Source organism: Somniosus microcephalus, chromosome 7 (assembly GCF_052327205.1).
Source record: "Somniosus microcephalus isolate GS21.2 chromosome 7, FLI_Smic_1.0, whole genome shotgun sequence".
Taxonomy (NCBI): domain Eukaryota; kingdom Metazoa; phylum Chordata; class Chondrichthyes; order Squaliformes; family Somniosidae; genus Somniosus; species Somniosus microcephalus.
This window is the reverse complement of record NC_140993.1, coordinates 163,232,159-163,250,491: the sequence shown is the minus strand read 5'-3', so window position 1 is coordinate 163,250,491 and position 18,333 is coordinate 163,232,159. Positions and strand designations below refer to the sequence as shown.

Sequence of the window (18,333 nt, the reverse complement as noted above, 5' to 3'; positions counted from 1 at the left end):
GTACTGCCCTGGTCTGTGCCCGCATCAGACCAGCCAGTGACTGCACGGCACCACTCATCAACTCTGCACTCGCTGCCTGTGCTGCCCTGAAATCGGCCCGACTCGCATCCTGTGATGCCCTGAATTCTTCGTGACCCCTGGCCTGTGCTGCCCCGAATTGTTCGTGACCCCTGGCCTGTGCTGCCGCGAGTTCTTCTAAACCCCTGGCCTGTGAGGCCCCGAAATCGGCCACACTATGAGCCAGGGACTCAATGGCCTCAGGCAACCGTCCCACAACCCCCATGAACTCGGTGTGCCGACGATCCGAGTCCGCGGACATTTGATCAAGGAGGCGCACCTCCTGGGCGAGGACCGTCTCCGGACTGGAGGCCGGACTCTCCCTCTGGGGAGAAGGCCGCCGAGCTGCCCGACCCTTCCCGTGTGGCTGGACGCCACTGGGCCCAGCAACTGCACTCCCCTGCAACACTTCCCCCCTCTGGGGAGAAGGCCGCCGAGCTGGCCGACCCTTCCCGCGTGGCAGGATGCCACTGGGCACAGGAGCTACACTCCCCTGCAACACTTCCCCCCTCTGGGGAGAAGGCAGCCGTGCTGCCCGACCCTTCCCGCGTGGCTGGACGCCACTGGGCACAGGAGCTACACCCCCCTGCAATACTTCCCCCTGGCTCTCCTCCAGGCAAGACGTGTCCCCTCCATTGCCATCCCCTGGCGCGGATGAGGGTTCCCCCGATGTGCCGCCTTCCTCTTGCTCCTCGTCGGCCTCTTCTTCCAAGGGACTGACACTCGCAGCCTCAGGGACCTCCTCCTCACCAGCTGAAAGCAGGAAAGCACAAGAGTAGCTTTAGAGTGAGGACAGGGCATCAGCGAGGGAGGCATGAGTGGTGGCATTATGCGCATTGGTCGGACAGTGGCAAAGGATGTAGATCTGAAGCGCAAGGGGAACGAGAGAGGTCCAAACGCTCATGTCCTTACCATTGGGGCCCAGCACAGGGTCGGCATCTCCAATTGCAACGGGGCCAATCACCCGGGCACCCATGAGTCGACCCACGCGCTCCTCCAGGTCACTGAGCTCCTGGAACTGGGCACGGCCTCCCCCGGTGACAGTCCGGCTCTTCAGATTCTGGGCCAGCTTGGCCTGCAAGAGAAAGGACGGCCTCTAAGTACAGTGTGGTGCCCTGTTGTTGTGTGCACTGCCTCCCATGGTGGAATAGCTTGGCCAGTGTGGTGCCCTGTTGTTGTGTGCACTGCCTCCCATGGTGGAATAGCTTGGCCAGTGTGGTGCCCTGTTGTTGTGTGCACTGCCTCCCATGGTCGAATAGCTTGGCCAGTGTGGTGCCCTGTTGTTGTGTGCACTGCCTCCCATGGTCGAATAGCTTGGCCAGTGTGTAAAGTGCAGAAAGTGCTATTGATGTTCATGCCAGTGCCATAGCTGCTGGAGGAGGGCTGGCCATTAGGCCTTTGAGGTCCCTTTGCCCATAATGTGAGGTGCACATGCAAGGATGAGGAGGACAATGGAAAGGGTACTCACCCTGACCAACCGAGTGAGGTCGTTAAACTTTTTCCGGCATTGGTCACCAGTCCTGGGGACATCGCTGTTGGCTGTGACCCTCTGGGCGATTTCCCTCCAGGCTCTCCTGTACAGCCTCTTGGGAGCCTTCTTGCCACTGTCCGGGCACAAGATATCTCTTCTCTTCTCCAAACCCCTAAGCAGCACCTTCAAATCATGGGCAGAGAAGCGCTGCGCTTGCTCACGGGCCCTCTGCATCGTTGCTGGCGCTATTTCTCTCCAGCAGCAGTGTTTAGGCCTAGCTGGAGGGCTGCAGTATCCAGGGCGTGGCAGCAGACCAAGTCGACCCTTCCCCCTTTAAGAGCTGGCCGGCGCCAGGGTGTCTGCTGTCAATCAAAACATGACTGCACCTGCGCTGCGCCCGGCCTCGGCGGTACGAGTCTGCACCGCCGGCTTAGCGCCTAAAGATAGGGGTGCAACGCCAGTTTTAGCGCTCGAGCAAACTCCTTGGCCAAAGCTACTGAATATCGGCGAAGTGGCCTCCACTTTCCGGCGGGCGCAAACTTTAGCGCCCGCCCGACTTTACCGCCCCAAAAGTGGCTATACTGAATTTCTAGACCATTACCTCTTACAAAATGATTCAGCAGGAAGGTCTATTATCTGAATTAAAAATAATTTGTTTTATTAATTTTTAAGAATTTAGGTCAATAAGCGGCTAACCAATGGGATTAGAAGTACAAATACAAGCACACTGGGTACAACTAAACTGTATGCTTAACATACTCTGAGTGCAGGCAGGCTGTTCACAGAGCACCACAATGCTTTTCATTTATGACACAGAAATTACACATAGGGAGTGATTTTGCTGGGATAGGGAAACAACTGGAAATAACAAATTCCTCCCAGTTTTTCTTGTCCAACGACCAACATAAAGCAGCTTCAAATGGCCGACTTAATAGATGCACTGACTGCCTGATACTGTTGAGCAGACATAGCTTTGATGACAGGATGCAATATTTACCATTAATGGACTAAAGACCCTTTAAATACTTCCCCAAATTTCCACTCATACATTCAAAATTCTGAATTGCAAGCTTGACCCAACATTGAAACTAATAACTGTGTTCATAATACTAGAGCACAACAAGATCTTCTGATAGTGAAGGGTGTGTACAAATTCTCTGAAATTATACCCCATGATGGTTATATAGACATTCCTTTTGGAAATGTGTACTGTGGAAGATTTACTACTGGGCTGTGCACAACTACAAAAAAAATTAAGTGTCATTCTCACAACAGACTTATTTTATTATTGTTTTGCCTACCTAAAGTAAAGTAAAGTAAAGAAAAGTAATGTACTACCAGTAACTTTAACTGGAATACAGCTTTTAAAAAAAAACAGACAGCTCATTCCAGAGTGTAAAGATTTCAACAGCTGCTGACTTGGTGACATTAAGGACCCCATCGGAGGTGTCCTGCTGCACTAATGTCTTAGAAATGTTTAAAAGAAACTTCAAACAGTCTGCATTCAGTAGGCGGTAGAAGAGCTGACCACAGGGTTCATTTGAAGACCAGTCCAAGTCACTCAGTCATGAATCAGAACTGTCAGTGACTGTCCAGTTAATAAACAGGTGTCAATGGTCCATACAACATAACTTGCTTCCACTGAACATATCTTTATGATTATTCATTTTTACGGTCCAAATATTATTGCTTGTTTTCTATGTTATGATTAAAGAAAAACAATTAAGTGTTACAGACTGGTATAGCAAATATACTGTACGATGTAGCTCTGGTTCTAAGTTAAAGACCCCAATCTTCAGCATATGGAGTGCTCCATGATTGTTTTGGGTCTGGGTAGGGGAGAATCAAAACTGATCATGAATGGAACTAGGTAAGAACAAATGTGAAAAGTTGGTTTAGTGATGGAGTGGTATATGGGACCCACAATTTCACATATAGCAAGTATGAGGGAATCAAGTTACCCCACTGCCTTAGTGGCCTACTGAGAGTGACACCAGAGGAGGACTGCAAGGAGTTTGTTTTCCTGACAAGTGCTTTTAAACCTTGCTTAAAATGAAATATGTAGGCTAAACATAATACAGTATGTACTATATACATATTACCAAATTAATTGCACCCTAATGTGCAATTCATAGAATGAACAGAAATAGCATGCACTGTTCTGATGACAAATCATTTGATATCAACATTTCCTATAGATACCTTTTGCCAGCTAATGACTGGAAGAGTACATTCGGTCAAATGAACTGCCCTATGAAAACATATTCTTACACTGCTGAGTAGTCTGCAAGCATTAAAATTTGCATCTATCATTTCAATTACTATGTGGACAAGCTGTACCAATGATTACATGAATTGTTTGTCAATGCGGAGAGTGAAGTAGTATATCATTGCAAAACATTATTGATTCACTTGAATTAATGTCTGTCTAGTCATTTAGCCATGTAGTTCTTGCCTTTGTCCCATCTTCCCCAAAATTTACACCTTCAGACAAAATGTTTAGATCCACTTAGTACCTTGCTGTTGTATTTAACCATTTTTGACATGAGAAGCTGCTGGTAACCTTCTTAAACAGGATAGTACAGTATAATGGGAAAAACTACAGCAATTTATTTCTTATTTTTAACTAATTGTATTTCTACAAGCTTAAACCACATCAAAAGAGAGCGAGTGGACTAACAATCAGAGGAATTTTCAACCCCTGTAGTCACAGATTTCATCTCAGATCACCAACTCTCAAACCTATTTTTTTAAAACTTTTAATGATTAGCTTTTCTAGTCCTTAACTGTACTGTTGGGGGAGGCGAGGGGAGGGGAGGGAAAGGGGGAAACCATAAAGTATTTTAAAAACAACTGCCCTTGCCTCTCTTCACCAATGGAAATAGATCTCTGATGAGCAAATCACTGGTGCCAGAAACCATTTAGGAATCTATAATCCACTTTCCTAGCTGGAGGTGAATGGCTATTTTGTTTTATTGGTGCAGGATTTGGGGGTCGGAGGGATAACCTTTTATGAGGGCAATTTTCTACTCTTTCTGGCACCAATTTAACTTTAGCATTTTTCATGCAACACTAGCTCCAAAAGCCAGATACATTTAACAAATCATTTATCATCATAATGAAAATTGTTACTCATTTACAATATACAATGGTAAATCTATTAGTGGTAATGAAAAAACCTTCACCAGAATATGAAGCTTTAGGATCAGAACATGTGAGCACAGTCGACTCTATCTTCTGTGGAGTTAATTTCATGCTTCAATAAGAATCAACAATGAATCTAGTCCTATGTGAACGCTTGAATGAAACTGATGTTATCTCTGTAGTATTTTACTGTAATTAATTCAGGAATAATAAGATTTCAATTCAGTTACATTTTCTGCAATGTTTCCAACTCTAGTGAAACCAGCATTTTTGTCTAAATACCAACTCTTACATAGGATTACATAGGATATACAGCACAGAAACACGCCATTCGGCCCAACCAGTCCATGCCGGTGTTTATGCTCCACTCGAGCCTCCTCCCGTCTTTCCTCATCTAAATCTATCAGCATAACCCTCTGTTCCCTTCTCCCTCATATGCTTGTCCAGCCTCCCCTTAAATGCATCTATACTACTCGCTTCAACCACTCCCTGTGGTAATGAGTTCCACATTCTCACCACTCTTTGAGTAAAGAAATTTCTTCTGAATTCCCTATTAGCTTTCTTGGTGACTATCTTATATTGATGGCCTCTAGTTATGCTCTTCCCCACAAGTGGAAACATTTGCTCTGTATCCACTCTATCAAAACCTTTCATGATTTTAAAGACCTCTATTAGGTCACCCCTCAGCCTTCTTTTTTCAAGAGAGAAGAGACCCAGCCTGTTCATCCTTTCTTGATATGTATACCCTCGCATTTCTGGTATCATCCTTCTAAATCTTCTCTGCACCATCTCCAGTGCCTCTATATGCTTTTTATAATATGGCGACCAGAACTGTACGCAGTACTCCAAGTGTGGTCTAACCAAGGTTCGATACAGGTTTAGCATAACTTCCCTACTTTTAAATTCTATACCTCTAGAAATAAACCCCAGTGCTTGGTTTGCTTTTTTTTATGGCCTTCTTAACCTGTGTCGCAACTTTTAGTGTATTTGTACTCCGAGATCCCTTTGTTCCTCTACCCCACCAAGACTCGCACCCTCCAAGTAATAAGTGACCTCCCTATTCTTCCTACCAAAATGTAATACCTCACATTTATCTGTGTTGAACTTCATTTGCCAATTATATGCCCATTCTGCAAGTTTATTAATGTATTCCTGTAATTTGTTGCAGTCTTCCTCAGTATTGACTATCCCCCCCAATTTGGTGTCATCCGCAAATTTAGAAATTGTGTTTTTGATTCCAAAGTCTAAATCGTTAATATAAGTTGTGAACAACTGTAGTCCCAGCACTGATTCTTGTGGAACACCACTACCCACCTTCTGCCACTATGAATAGCTACCCTTTACCCCTACTCTCTGCTTTCTGTCCTGAAGCCAGCTAGCTATCCATTCTGCTACTTGTTCCCTGACTCTGCATTCTCTGACCTTGTTCATCAGTCTATTATGGGGTACTTTATTGAAGGTCTTTTGAAAATCTAAATAAATTACATCTACTGCATTACCATTGTCTACTCTCTCTGTTACCTCTTCAAAAAATTCAATAAGGTTGGTCAAGCAAGACTTTCCTTTTTGAAATCCATGCTGACTATTCATTACTATGTTTTTGGTTTCTAGATGTTCTTCTATTTTCTCCTTTAGTAGGGATTCCATTATTTTTCCTACCGCCAATGTTAAGCTGACTGGTCTATAATTCCCTGGACATGTTCTATCCCCCTTCTTAAATATAGGTATTATGTTAGCTATCTGCCAGTCCTCTGGCATTACACCTTTTTCTAACAAATTATTAAATATATGTAGTAATGCCTCTGCTATCTCTTCCCTAGATTCTTTTAAAATGTGTGGATGCAATCTATCCGGACCAGGGCCTAGAAATTGGGTATAGCCCCACTTGGGGCGTTAGAATTGGCGCAGCGCAAATTTTATAGCCAGACGCAACTTATCGCCACCTCGTGCGATATTGGGTTGCAGCGCCCCAAAGGTGATTGAGGCGTGAGTTCAGGCGTTACATGGGGCTCCTAAGGCGCTAACATGCCGGCGCAACCCAATATCGGGGCGGGCGGGCGCAGCGCAGGTGCTCTCAATTACCGATGACCACAAGACTTCCAGGCGCCGGCCAGCTCTTAAAGGGGTGGGTCAGGCAGCTCCAGCATCCACACTCTGCGCCTTGTAGGCCTGCAAATCGGCGCAGGCCCTTCTCTGGCGCAAAAAACTTGGAGCAGATGGAGAGGGTGAGGCAGAGAGCAGAGCGCTTCACCAATGAGTCTCTGGAGGAATTGGTGGCCGCAGTGGAGCGCCGGCGAGATGTCCTCTACCCCGACAATGGCAGGAGGCCTAATCATAAGGACTACCGACGAGCTTGGAGGGACGTTTCTCAGAGGGTCAACTCCAGCAGCATGGCGACCAGGAGCCCTGTGCAGTGCAGGAAGAAATTCAACGACCTCACTCGGGTCGTGAGGGTGAGTGGTGTTTATGTAAACTTATGCATCCCTCCATTCGCACCTGACTTTATGGCTACAGGGTGCGCTATGCCCCAATGGCCATCTGTCAGCAAGCACCCATGGCCCTTTCTGGTCACACACATGCACATTTGACTCAGGGCATCATGTGAGGGCTGTTCCACCATGGGGGGCATGAGATCATAACTCAGGGCATCATGTAACATCACTTCCCGTCAGTGAGTCGATCGACACACTGGCAAAGAGTGTGCTGGACTTTGGGGCAGCAATGGAAGGGACTGTCCAGGGCTTCGGAGCAGCAATGGAAAAGTCTGTCCAGGGCTTCGGGGCAGCAATGGAAAGATCTGTCCAGGGCTTGTCCGAGGCAGTGGAAAGGACTGTTCCGGCTTTGTCCGAAGCAGTGGAAAGGACTGTTCCGGCCTTGTCCGAAGCAGTGGAAAGGACAGTCCACGGCTTCTCCGAAGCACTGGAACCTGCCACGCAGGTCCTCACTGCTGCCACGCAGTCACTTGCTGGCCTCGTCCACACGCAAATTGAGGCCATGCGAACACTCACTGCTGCCACCCTAGCTGCATCAGGCAGGATCACCCCAGGCCCTTGCAGCACCACAGCAGGCCATGAATCTGTGGAGCTGTCGATTGTGGCGGATGATCCGGTGCGGCCCCGTCAGAGTGCCAGTGCGTCGGCCGACCATGGTGCAGATGTCCTCTCTCTGCATGTGAGCATTCCTGATGCCACCGCTGGAACCTCAGCAGTGCAGCTGCCACCACCTGCGTGGCAGACTGTTTCCAGACATGCCCAGTTGGAGCAGCCAGCTTGCGGGCCCTCCAAGCCCAGAGGTCGTCCAGGCCGTCCCTCAGGGGCTTCAGCGCTTCCAGACACTCAGCAGGCGTCCCCCAGCCTTGACGCAGCCACTGGGGTCCAATTACGGAGGAGCTGCAGGGAGGGAAGGGGCCGACCTCGTAAGAGGAGTCGGTCTCCATCAAGGGGTCACCAGTAGAGGGAGGTGCTAAGACGTCTCTTTTTCCAGATTTAAGGCCGTCCACACCTGCTGTGTTTGTTTGTTATGGTTTGGTTAGTCTCGCCGTGTTGTCAGACAGTTATCTGTTAGTTTGTTAGTTATGATTTCTGTTACCATGACGTTGTCATGCTGGAAAGAAGCACTTGTTTGAAAATAAAGAAAATGTTTTATTTACAATGGAGCTGTAGACTATTTACAATCATCGAGGCCTTCATAGGCTTACTGCGAACCGAAGGGCGCTGTTCCAATCACAGCCAGCATTCCGTCTGAGGGGCCTAGAACCGAGTCCTTATGAGCCTCTGACGAACGGCCCTTCCAGTTTCTGGAGCCCTCCCATTTTCCTCCTCCTCCTCCTCCTCCTCCTGATCCTCCTCGTCTGCATGCTCCTCCTCCTCCTCCTCATCCGCCTGCTCTGCTGGACCTTGAGGGTCAGCTGGCATTGACTGGGTGCGTCGGATGGCCAGGTTGTGGAGCATGCAGCAGACAACGACGATGTGCGCCACATGCTCCGGCGAGTACTGTAGGGCGCCCCCCGAATGGTCTAGACAACGGAAACGCTGCTTCAGCACACCAACTGTGTGCTCCACAATGTTCCTGGTCGCCTGATGGCTGTTGTTGTAATGCTCTTCTGCCAGGGTGCTGGGCAAACAGAGCGGGGTCATGAGCCATGGGCAGAGAGGATAGCCCTTGTCGCCAAGAAGCCAGCCTCGTGGGTGAGCCGGGGCCTCAAAAAGGTCAGCCACTGAGGTCTGCCGCAGGATGAATGCGTCATGGCTGCTGCCAGGGAATTGTGCGTTGACCGCCATGATCATCTGCCGGTGATCACAGACCAGCTGGACATTAAGGGAGTGGAACCCCTTGCGGTTGCGGAACTACTCAGGATTCTGTAATGGCGCCCGCAAAGCCATGTGTGTGCAATCAATGGCCCCCTGCACCATGGGGAAGTCCGCAATAGCCGCGAAGCCCTGCGCGCGCTCCCCCTGCTTCTCCAGGGTCATAGGGAAGGTGATTAATTCGCGCCTCCTTTTATAGAGGGCAGCTGTCACTTGCCGGATGCAGCAATGCACCGCAAATTGTGAGATATTTGAGATGTCCCCAGTTGCTGCCTGAAACGAGCTGCTGGCGTAAAAGTTGAGGGCAACAGTGACTTTCACGGCCACCGACAAGAGAGGTCCTGCACCGTAACCGCGGCTGCAGATCCTGAGCAAGCAGGTGGCACAGCTCAGTCACAACATCCTTACCGAATCTGAGCCTTCGCAGACACTGCTCCTCCGACATGGTAAGGTATGAGACCTGCTGCCTAAAAACCCTGGCAGCGTATGGTCGGATTTGGTGACGTCCATTGGCCCTCCTCCTTCTGGCCAATCCCGGCCCTCTCTCCCTCCGTCTCTGTGCCCTTGCCAGTTGTTCAGCCAGGATGATGTTCCCCTCCAAAGCAGCTCCCATTATTCTGTCAGACGAGTAAGACGCAGTAATCTCTCAGGATCAAACTGTTCTGGACAGGGCTGAAGGTCCCAAGGCTCCTCTGGCTCAATGAGAAGAACTCTCTGCAACTGAAGGTCTGCAACTCTCTCCAGCAGCGAGCAGGATGGCCAGGCCAAATGGCTGCCGCTTTTATACTAGTGCTGTCCCCTTTAAAGAGCGCCCCCCGAGTCCGAGAAGGACCTGGTAACGTTCCAGCCAACTGTCACTAATAGCGCCAGGCGGAACGGAGGGGGGCGCCACTGAATTTCCGGTCTGGGGCGCCAAAAAGGCGTTGCACAATGAAATGACGTCATGATCTGGCTGCGCCCGTGAGCGGGCGCAAAGAGTTAGCGCCGGCACTAAAAGGCTACTCAATATGGCAGGAAGCGCTGGGATCACTGTGCCCGGCCGAAAATTGGGTAACGCCCCAAATCTCGGGCTCATTAGGCACTAATCGCTGGCGCAACCAACCGAATTTCTAGGCCCAGGGGTTTTACCCTCCTTATGTTTGATTAGTTTATTTAATATATTCCCTCTTTCTATTTTAAATGCCCATATCTCATTACTAATCTCATCATCCAATGTCATGTCCACCTGTTCTGTCTCCCTGGTAAATACTAAAGCTAAATAATTATTTAATATTTCTGCCATCTCTCTATCGTTACTTGTGGTATTATCCGGTCTATCCCTTAATGGCCCTATTCCCATCCCAACCTTTCTTTTTTATTGATGTGCTTGTAAAATATTTTACTATTTTGTTTTATGTTCCTTGATAATTTAATTTCATAGTTCCTCTTTGCCTTCCTAATTGTTTTTTTGACTTCTCTCCTAATCTCTTCATATTCTCCCTTATCATGCACTCCCCTGCTGTCTATGTACTTAATGTATGCCTCTTTCCTTACCCTCAATTGTTCCCTTATGGCTTTATTCATCCATGGAGTCTCATTTGTGTTTAGTTTGTTCTTTCCTTTTAGCGGAATATATTGTTCCTGCACTCTGTTGAACACCATTTTAAATGTTTCCCATTGCTGTTCTACATCGTTGTTTGCCAATATTGTTGCCCATTTTATTTTCCCAAGTTCTATTCTCAGCCCCTCAAAATCAGCTTTTCTCCAATCTATTACCCTGGTTTTTGTCATACTTATGTCCTTCTCAATTATCATCTTAAAGCGTAGTATATTATGGTCACTATTGCCTAGATGTTCCCCTACTTTTACCTCTCTTATCTGCTCTGGTTCATTCCCCATTACTAGATCCAATAGCGAATCCTCCCTTGTTGGGCTTTTTACATATTGGGTTAGAAAGGAGTCCTGTACACATTGTAGGAACGCCATTCCCTTATCCCATTTACCTACTTCTTCTGTCCAATTAATATCAGGGTAGTTGAAATCCCCTATGATTATTATTCTATGTTTTTTACTCTTCTGTAACCTTTCACTCAAATTCCCTAAAAGCATTACTCTCTGAAATCCTAAACAGATTAATCTTTGAGTAGTGCCTATTAAAATAAACAGTTAGATGGACAAATGACAAAAAAATTATCCTGTATTGAGCCATGCATTGCGAGATCTAGTCTCAAATTGCAGCCTTTGCTGACATTTGGACTCCCTATTTTTCCCAGATATCATGTTGCCAAATCTTGGACAGGCCAAGCAATGAAAAGGATAACAAAAACGACAAGGGCTCTGCACTTCAGCTATGAGGCCCTGAAGGTATTTGTGGTCGTTAGCCTGCCCTCCTAGTCTAGTGGACACATTAGGAAATGGAAATGAGAAATATACCATTTATAATCAGTTTTAATATGGATTACATTTTTGGTTACCTGATCACGGCTAGCTTCAATGGAGCTTCCTATGCCATGGAAAGTTATCTGCACAGGTGAAAGTGTCAGGTACGTCATACATTCTTTGCCGTTCTGCATATCACTGTATTGCACCTAGAAGAATAATGATACATAGTATAGAGAATGAAACTTGTGACCATATAAGTTGAATCATGCTTCAAATAAAATGTCATTACATTAGAGTCAGCATCAGCTTTGCAAAAATAAATCACTGTTTTATATAAAGTTTTTAATTAAACAAATATAACTGCAATGTGAATTATATCAGTGTTAAAACAAACAGGGTTTGAGTGGATTAGCCCAGCTGAAAGCAAAAGGATCTGATAGAAAATACTCTTGAGATGTTCCTACATGTTACTGTTCTAACATTGGTATGAACTAATCAGCCCCTCAGCATGTCATCCGTGATTATGGAAAATTCTCAATGAACTACAGGATTCTATTGCTTCATTTGAGGCAATGCCTTTTTGAAGGCCTAAAAATACAGCTAAAGTATGCGGTTATTAGTAAATATCATATTTGTAACTAGAATGTTTGTTATATTAAGCACATGGAGCAAAAAAATAATAATTTTGAATAGACTGCATGAAACTGGTCAAACAGCAATAATCAAAAAACTTCTCAATATATTGCACTGGAGAATTGAGCATAGACAGTTCATAGGTAGGACTTGGCAGACTCTTTTTTCAATCCAACTATCTATACAAAATTCCCTGATACAGTGCACAGGAACATTCTTTAATGATTGAATATTTAACAGTAAATTTATTTGTGGTCATGTCTGTGGAAGGGAGGATAGATGTTGACTATTAGCTAAAATCTTACTTTGTCTTTGTAGATGTTTCACATTTTTGTAAACAGAAAAGCTTTTTTCATTCCAGTATTTTGTGTAGGCAGTAATGTCTCCAATAGGCCTTTTATTCTATTATTTAATCCCACACTCTTTAGACTGTTTACTCTCACTCTGTATTTCATCCAACTGCTGTACAAAATAAGTGGACTTCTATCATGCTGTAAAGGATATGGGATTATATATTGGAGTCAAGAATTAATCTTGACAAGATTAAAACTGTTTGAGCTGTCCATCAATATGTAAATACTGTGCATGTTTCACAGCAGTGAAATGAGGCATTGCTTGCATACTGATCACATGCTACTGAAACTTATATCTTCATTGACAGGAGGAACTTGCTACAATTACAGAATTGTTTTTTAGGGTAACATGTCCATTTACAAAGTGTTCTTTATTTGTATTGGATGCTTATAGTGCACTAAAGTTGTGGTACAGAAATAGTGGACCGAAGTCCAAATCTTGACCTCCAGTACTATTTTTGAGACTTCCAAAGAATTCTGAGAGATAATACATACGCACCTTTGATCTACTTAATTTCATACTTTCAGTTTAGTTATATGTTCTGTACATAATCTTAAACCTCAGGGCAAAATTGTAAATTGTTCCTAAAAATTGCCATCACTGCAGTACGCATTACATTATATTCTAAGGACCTAATTAATTGATCAAGAATTATGCTGTCATCTAAAATGGTTGTTGACTGCAGGGAGATCTCTCCTGCATCAAACATAGTGAATTTCTGCACCATTGCTCTATAGATTACATGTTAAAGGGAAATCCAGTTAAAAGGAAATCTAGTGAACATGGACAAGCTCAGGTATAGGTAGCACTTCACTACTGCTCAAACATAAACAGGAATAGAATGGGGAGCTGGAAAATAAAATATTTCAATTTATGAATTTATTTTCTATTACAGGAAACTTTCGATTTACCAGCACCTAAATAACCGGAAATCTCGGTTAACCGGCAAAATTCAGGAGTAGGTTCAGGTAACTTTTATTACTTGCCTTCCTCCATGTATTGCTGTGCAAGGATGTGGCTGCAGCTGTTGCTAAGCTACAGAGACGCTTGCAGCTTGTGGCCATTGTTAAGCAACAGGGTTTGTTGCTTTATACGGAGCTCTCAGCTCCGTATCTTTTACTATAGCTTTCGGTTATCCGGAATTTTTGATGAACCGGCACCACGTCGGTCCCGTCCGTGCCGGATAAAAAAAAGTTTCCTGTACTACTGTTCTGTTCACATTTCTCTACTTCCATCATCCTGTGTCACCCAGCATTTCCCAGTTCCCATAGTTGTGGAAAAGAAATGATAAGCCTATGTTCAAATCCCGACCTCTAAAGAATTCTGAGAGATGATATGCACAAACTTTTACTAAGTTAATTTCATACTTACAGTTTAGTTATACGTTCTGTATATACAATCGTAAGCTTCGGGGCATATTGTAAACTGTTCCTAAAAATACCCTCCCTAAAAAAAGCCAAATCTCCATTTTGTACTGACATCTGATATCTCAATTAATAGTGTAATCACCCTGCCCCTTACCACTACAAGTGTACAGGTTACAGAATAGTGCTACTGCCCAAACTTCCACTTTTAAGATCAAAATGAATCTCATGAGCAAACATTTTAAGGAGAAAAAAACTGAAATCTGCTAATAATTTAATAGCTCAGCCCAGTACAAAGCACTGTTACTATGATTTCAAGACAATATCAAAAAGGTTTGCAGATAACAGCTGCATACTAGGCAATAAAGTGAAACCTGGGCTGAAACTTTGTAATTTACAGGACATACAACTGCAACAGTGAGAGACCACCACTATTAGAATGAGGGATAACTTTCAAACCTTTCAACCTATTGGCCCCATTAAGAGGGTTTATAGTAAAAAAAATACATCATTGCTGGCTGATAGAATAAGAAATCTTAATTGTTTTTCACTTTTTAATGCCATCTTTTGTCAGTATCATACACTGACATTAAAACAATCAAGATGTTTTGAATACCAAAAGACTGTATCAAATGTATTCAAAATAATGACTCCTACCAAAATTGGAGCCTTTTGAGCATAAAACACTCATTGTAAAGGCATGGACGTTTTCTGCTTTAAATGCTTAAACCTAAGGTAACCAAAGGCAACAGATTGCAACATATTGAACATTTTCAGGGTCATTCACCTTTGCTCCATTAATCCTTTGTGATGGGTTTCCAATCCCTTCACATTTTCTCCCCTCTTGCCCCAATTTATAATGGCCATGACTTTAGCTGTGTAGAAGCTACACTCGGAAATTCTCTCCCGAAACCACGCCGCCTCTCCATAAAACCTACCTCTTTGACGAAGCTTTTAGTCACCCCTCCTAATATCTCCTTCTCTGGCTCGGTGTCAGTTTTATCTGATTATACTTCTACGAAGCACCTTGGAATGTTTTTCTATGTTCCAGGCACTATACAAATGCAAGTTTTAGTTGGTACAGTTCCACAGATGCTCTCCAGTATCCCTCTCAAGTGCTTATTCTTCATGTATGAGACTTGTTGCTTCACTACAATGGTGATCCTATTCCAGTATGTAGCAGTTTATATAGTTCTGTTGCAACCTTTATCAAGTAGATATCTCAACAATCAACAGCAGTTGATAATGTTTTATTTATGTGACATGACAGTGGCAGGTAGTGGCAGCTTTGGAAATGGCAGTGGCTACCTTGGGAACAATGGCGGCAGCATGAGTACACAAGTGGAAGTGAAGTAATGCATTGGAAGACAGTGGTCCCTTTAAGGTTATTTTTCCTTTAGTTTACAGCTGTTATTATTATAAAGTAATAGTGCAGCAGAGCACACTGGGAGAGCAGGGCATTTAAAAACAGGGGAACCCGGTGGCAGAGGCAGTGCAGCATAGCAGAGACCAAAGCAGAGGCGGAGAAAAATTTCAAAGAATTACGTCATGTCTAAATCAACACAGATGGAGGAGCAGCAGAATCTGAGGGGGTTTATATAGGTTAAGTATCTATATACTTGTGTATATACTATACTATGCTTGTGTGTTTTGTATTTTTAGCATCTGATCAATTAGTTCAAGAATCGGAGAGCCCGGAGATGAGGGACCATGAGCATCAGGGAGAGGTAAAAACACCTAAAGTGACATTAGCACAAGGGAAGGAGCTGATTGGTGCGTAGCTGGTGAGTGTTTCTTTTTTTCAGATCAGATCAGGGACAAGTCTTAAGTTTATTTATGATAAGTTTAGATAGTAGTCTAATAAATAGAGGTATTTAATTTTTTTCCCAGTGTTTCAGTGCTTAGTGCAAATTAGTGTGTAAAAAAAAAAAGAAAAAAACATAAGTAGATAAAATAATATAAATTAATCTAGACTAAAGATATGGAGAGCAGGTTGTATGTCTGGAATGCAGTATGTGCGAGTTTGTGGACAGCGTGACTGTCCCGAGTGAGCACATCTGCAGTAGATGTCTCCACCTCGAATCTCTCTGGCTGGAGTGCGAGTTGGAGACACTCTGACACATGATGGAGGGGGAGCAGTATGTGCACAGTTTTCTCCAGACTTCGGTCACACCTCGTAGAGAGGTGCAGGTTCAGAATGGGATTGGTGTGAACTATAGTGTGCAGAGTAAGGGGAACCCAGGTGAGATAGAGAACGAGGATCCACCGAAACTGATCCTATTCAACAGGTACAATGTAATTGCTACCTGTGAAGATAAGGATAAAGACTGTTGGAAGAACAGACAGAATGCAGACCATGGCACTTTGGATTAGGAGGCTGTCCAAAGGGGGAGGAGGAGAGGAAGCGTAATGTGGTAGTTGTAGGGATTCAATAATTAGGGGGACAGATAGCATCCTTTGTAAGCAGGATCAAGAGTCCCACATGGTACGTTGCCTACCTGATGCCAGGGTGAGGGACATCTCAAACCGGCTTGAAAGGATATTGGAGATGGAGGGGGAGGATCCAGTCGTTGTGGTCCATGTTAGGACCAGCAACATAGGGGAGTAGGCAAGATGTCCTGTTTGGGGAGTACCAGGAACTAGGAGCTAAATTAAAGACTGGGACCTCAAGGGTTATAATCTCTGGATTATTACCTGAGCCATGTGCAAATTGGTGTAGGAATAAGCAGATTAGGGAGGTGAACACGTGGCTGAAGGAGTGGTGTGGCAAAGAGGGGTTCCATTGGGGCACTGGCACCAGTATTGGGACAGGAAAGAACTGTACCGTTAGAACGGGCTCCACCTGAACTGGTCTGCGACCAGGGTCCTAGCGGAAAGGATAAATAGGGTGGTCACAAGCACTTAAACTAATACATGAGGGGGGAGGGCTCAAGTGGAAATTGTAGTACAAATAATAGTTCAAAAACAAACGAAAGGGAAGAGAGTAGAGTAACGGTCAGAAATTGTGCTTTAAGCACGACAGTTAAAGGGAAAGCTAAAAGATGTAAAGTGATTAAACCAGGAGAGAAAAATAAGAAACACGTGAGTAAAACATTAGAGCTGAAGGACAGGTTAGGGTGTATGGCCCAAATAAGCGTTCTTTATACAAATGCACAGAGTATTAGGAATAAATTGAATGAACTGTAGGTGCAAATTCAACTTGGAGGGTGTGACATGGAAGCCATTACTGAGACATGGCTGCAAGACAGTCAGGACTGGGAACTAAATATATCAGGTTATAAGATCTACTGGAAAGATAGGGAAAATGGCAGAGGGGGAGGAGTAGCCTTAGTGATTAAGGATGAAATCACTTCAGTGATAAGAGAGGATATAATGAGAGGTAAGCAGCCAGCAGAGACCTTATGGGTAGAATTAAGAAATAGGAAAGGATTTAAGACTGTAGTGGGAGTTTTTTATAGCCCCCCTGGTAGCAGCTGTGAAGTGGTAGATTCTATAAATGCAGAGAGTAGACAAGCGTGTAGCAAAGGCAGAGTGGTTTTAATGAGGGATTTAAACTTTCAGACTAGCACCTGTCAGAAAAGTAGTGAATTTCTTGAGTGTGTCTGGGATAGTTTTCGACAACAATTTGTCCTAGAACCAACAAGGGGGCATGCCATATTAGATTTAGTAATGAGCAATGAGCCAGATTTAGTTAACAGCCTAACGGTGTATGAACATTTATCTAATAGCGATCATAACATAATTGAGTTCAACGTAGTGTTTGAAAGGGAGAAATGCAAAACAGCTACGAAGATTCTAGATTTGGGTGAGGCCGACTTCAACGGGATGAGACAGAGACTGTCCACAGTAAAGGGCAAATCTGTTAATGGGTAAAACGACAGAAGATCAGTGGGAGATGTTCAAAAAAAGAACTAACGTGATACAGAACCAGTTTATACCCCTGAGGGGCAAGAGCTCTACTTGCCAAAAAAACAGCCATGGACGACTAAAGAGGTAAGGGACAGCATAAAACTAAAAGAAAAGCCATAGAAAAATGCAAAAAAAAGCACTTATCCTGGTGAATGGGAAAGATACAAAGAACAGCAAAGGGTGACAAAACAAATAGTAAGATCTACAAAAAGAGAGTACAAAAAGAAACTTGCAAGGGATATCGAAATCAACACAAAGAATTTTTACAATTATATTAGGAAAAAGAGGGTGGTCAGGAGCAATGTTGGCCCCTTGAAAACTGATATCGGTGACACTGTCAATGATAAGAAGGAAATGTCGGACAGGTTGAATAATTACTTTGCATCAGTATTTACAGTAGAGGAAGAGGATAGTATGCCGGAAATCCCAAGGAAACTAATATTGAATCAGAGACTCAATAAAATTAATGTAAGCAAAATAACAGTAATGAAGAAAATAATGGCACTAAAGAGTGACAAATCCCCAGGACCAGATGGTTTCCATCCCAGGGTTTTAAAGGAAGTAGGTGAGCACATTGCAGATGCCCTAACTATAATCTTCCAAAGGTCTCTAGATTCAGGAAACGTTCCTTTAGATTGGAAAATTGCGCATGTCACTCCGCTATTTAAGAATGGCGAGAGAGGGAAACCAGGGAATTATAGACCAATTAGTCTAACATCTGTTGTCAGGAAAT

The 18,333-nt window shown here is 44.3% G+C and overlaps 1 protein-coding gene across 1 annotated transcript in view; it reads right to left on the bottom strand.

Moving 5' to 3' along the window:
• stau2 (staufen double-stranded RNA binding protein 2) overlaps positions 1–18,333 on the bottom strand; it is a 247,216-nt gene that overhangs the window by 81,704 nt on the left and 147,179 nt on the right. The window contains exon 6 of the mRNA XM_085993158.1: positions 11,433–11,546. Coding sequence (XP_085849284.1) covers positions 11,433–11,546 — 114 coding nt within the window. The remainder of the gene's footprint in view (positions 1–11,432; positions 11,547–18,333) is intronic.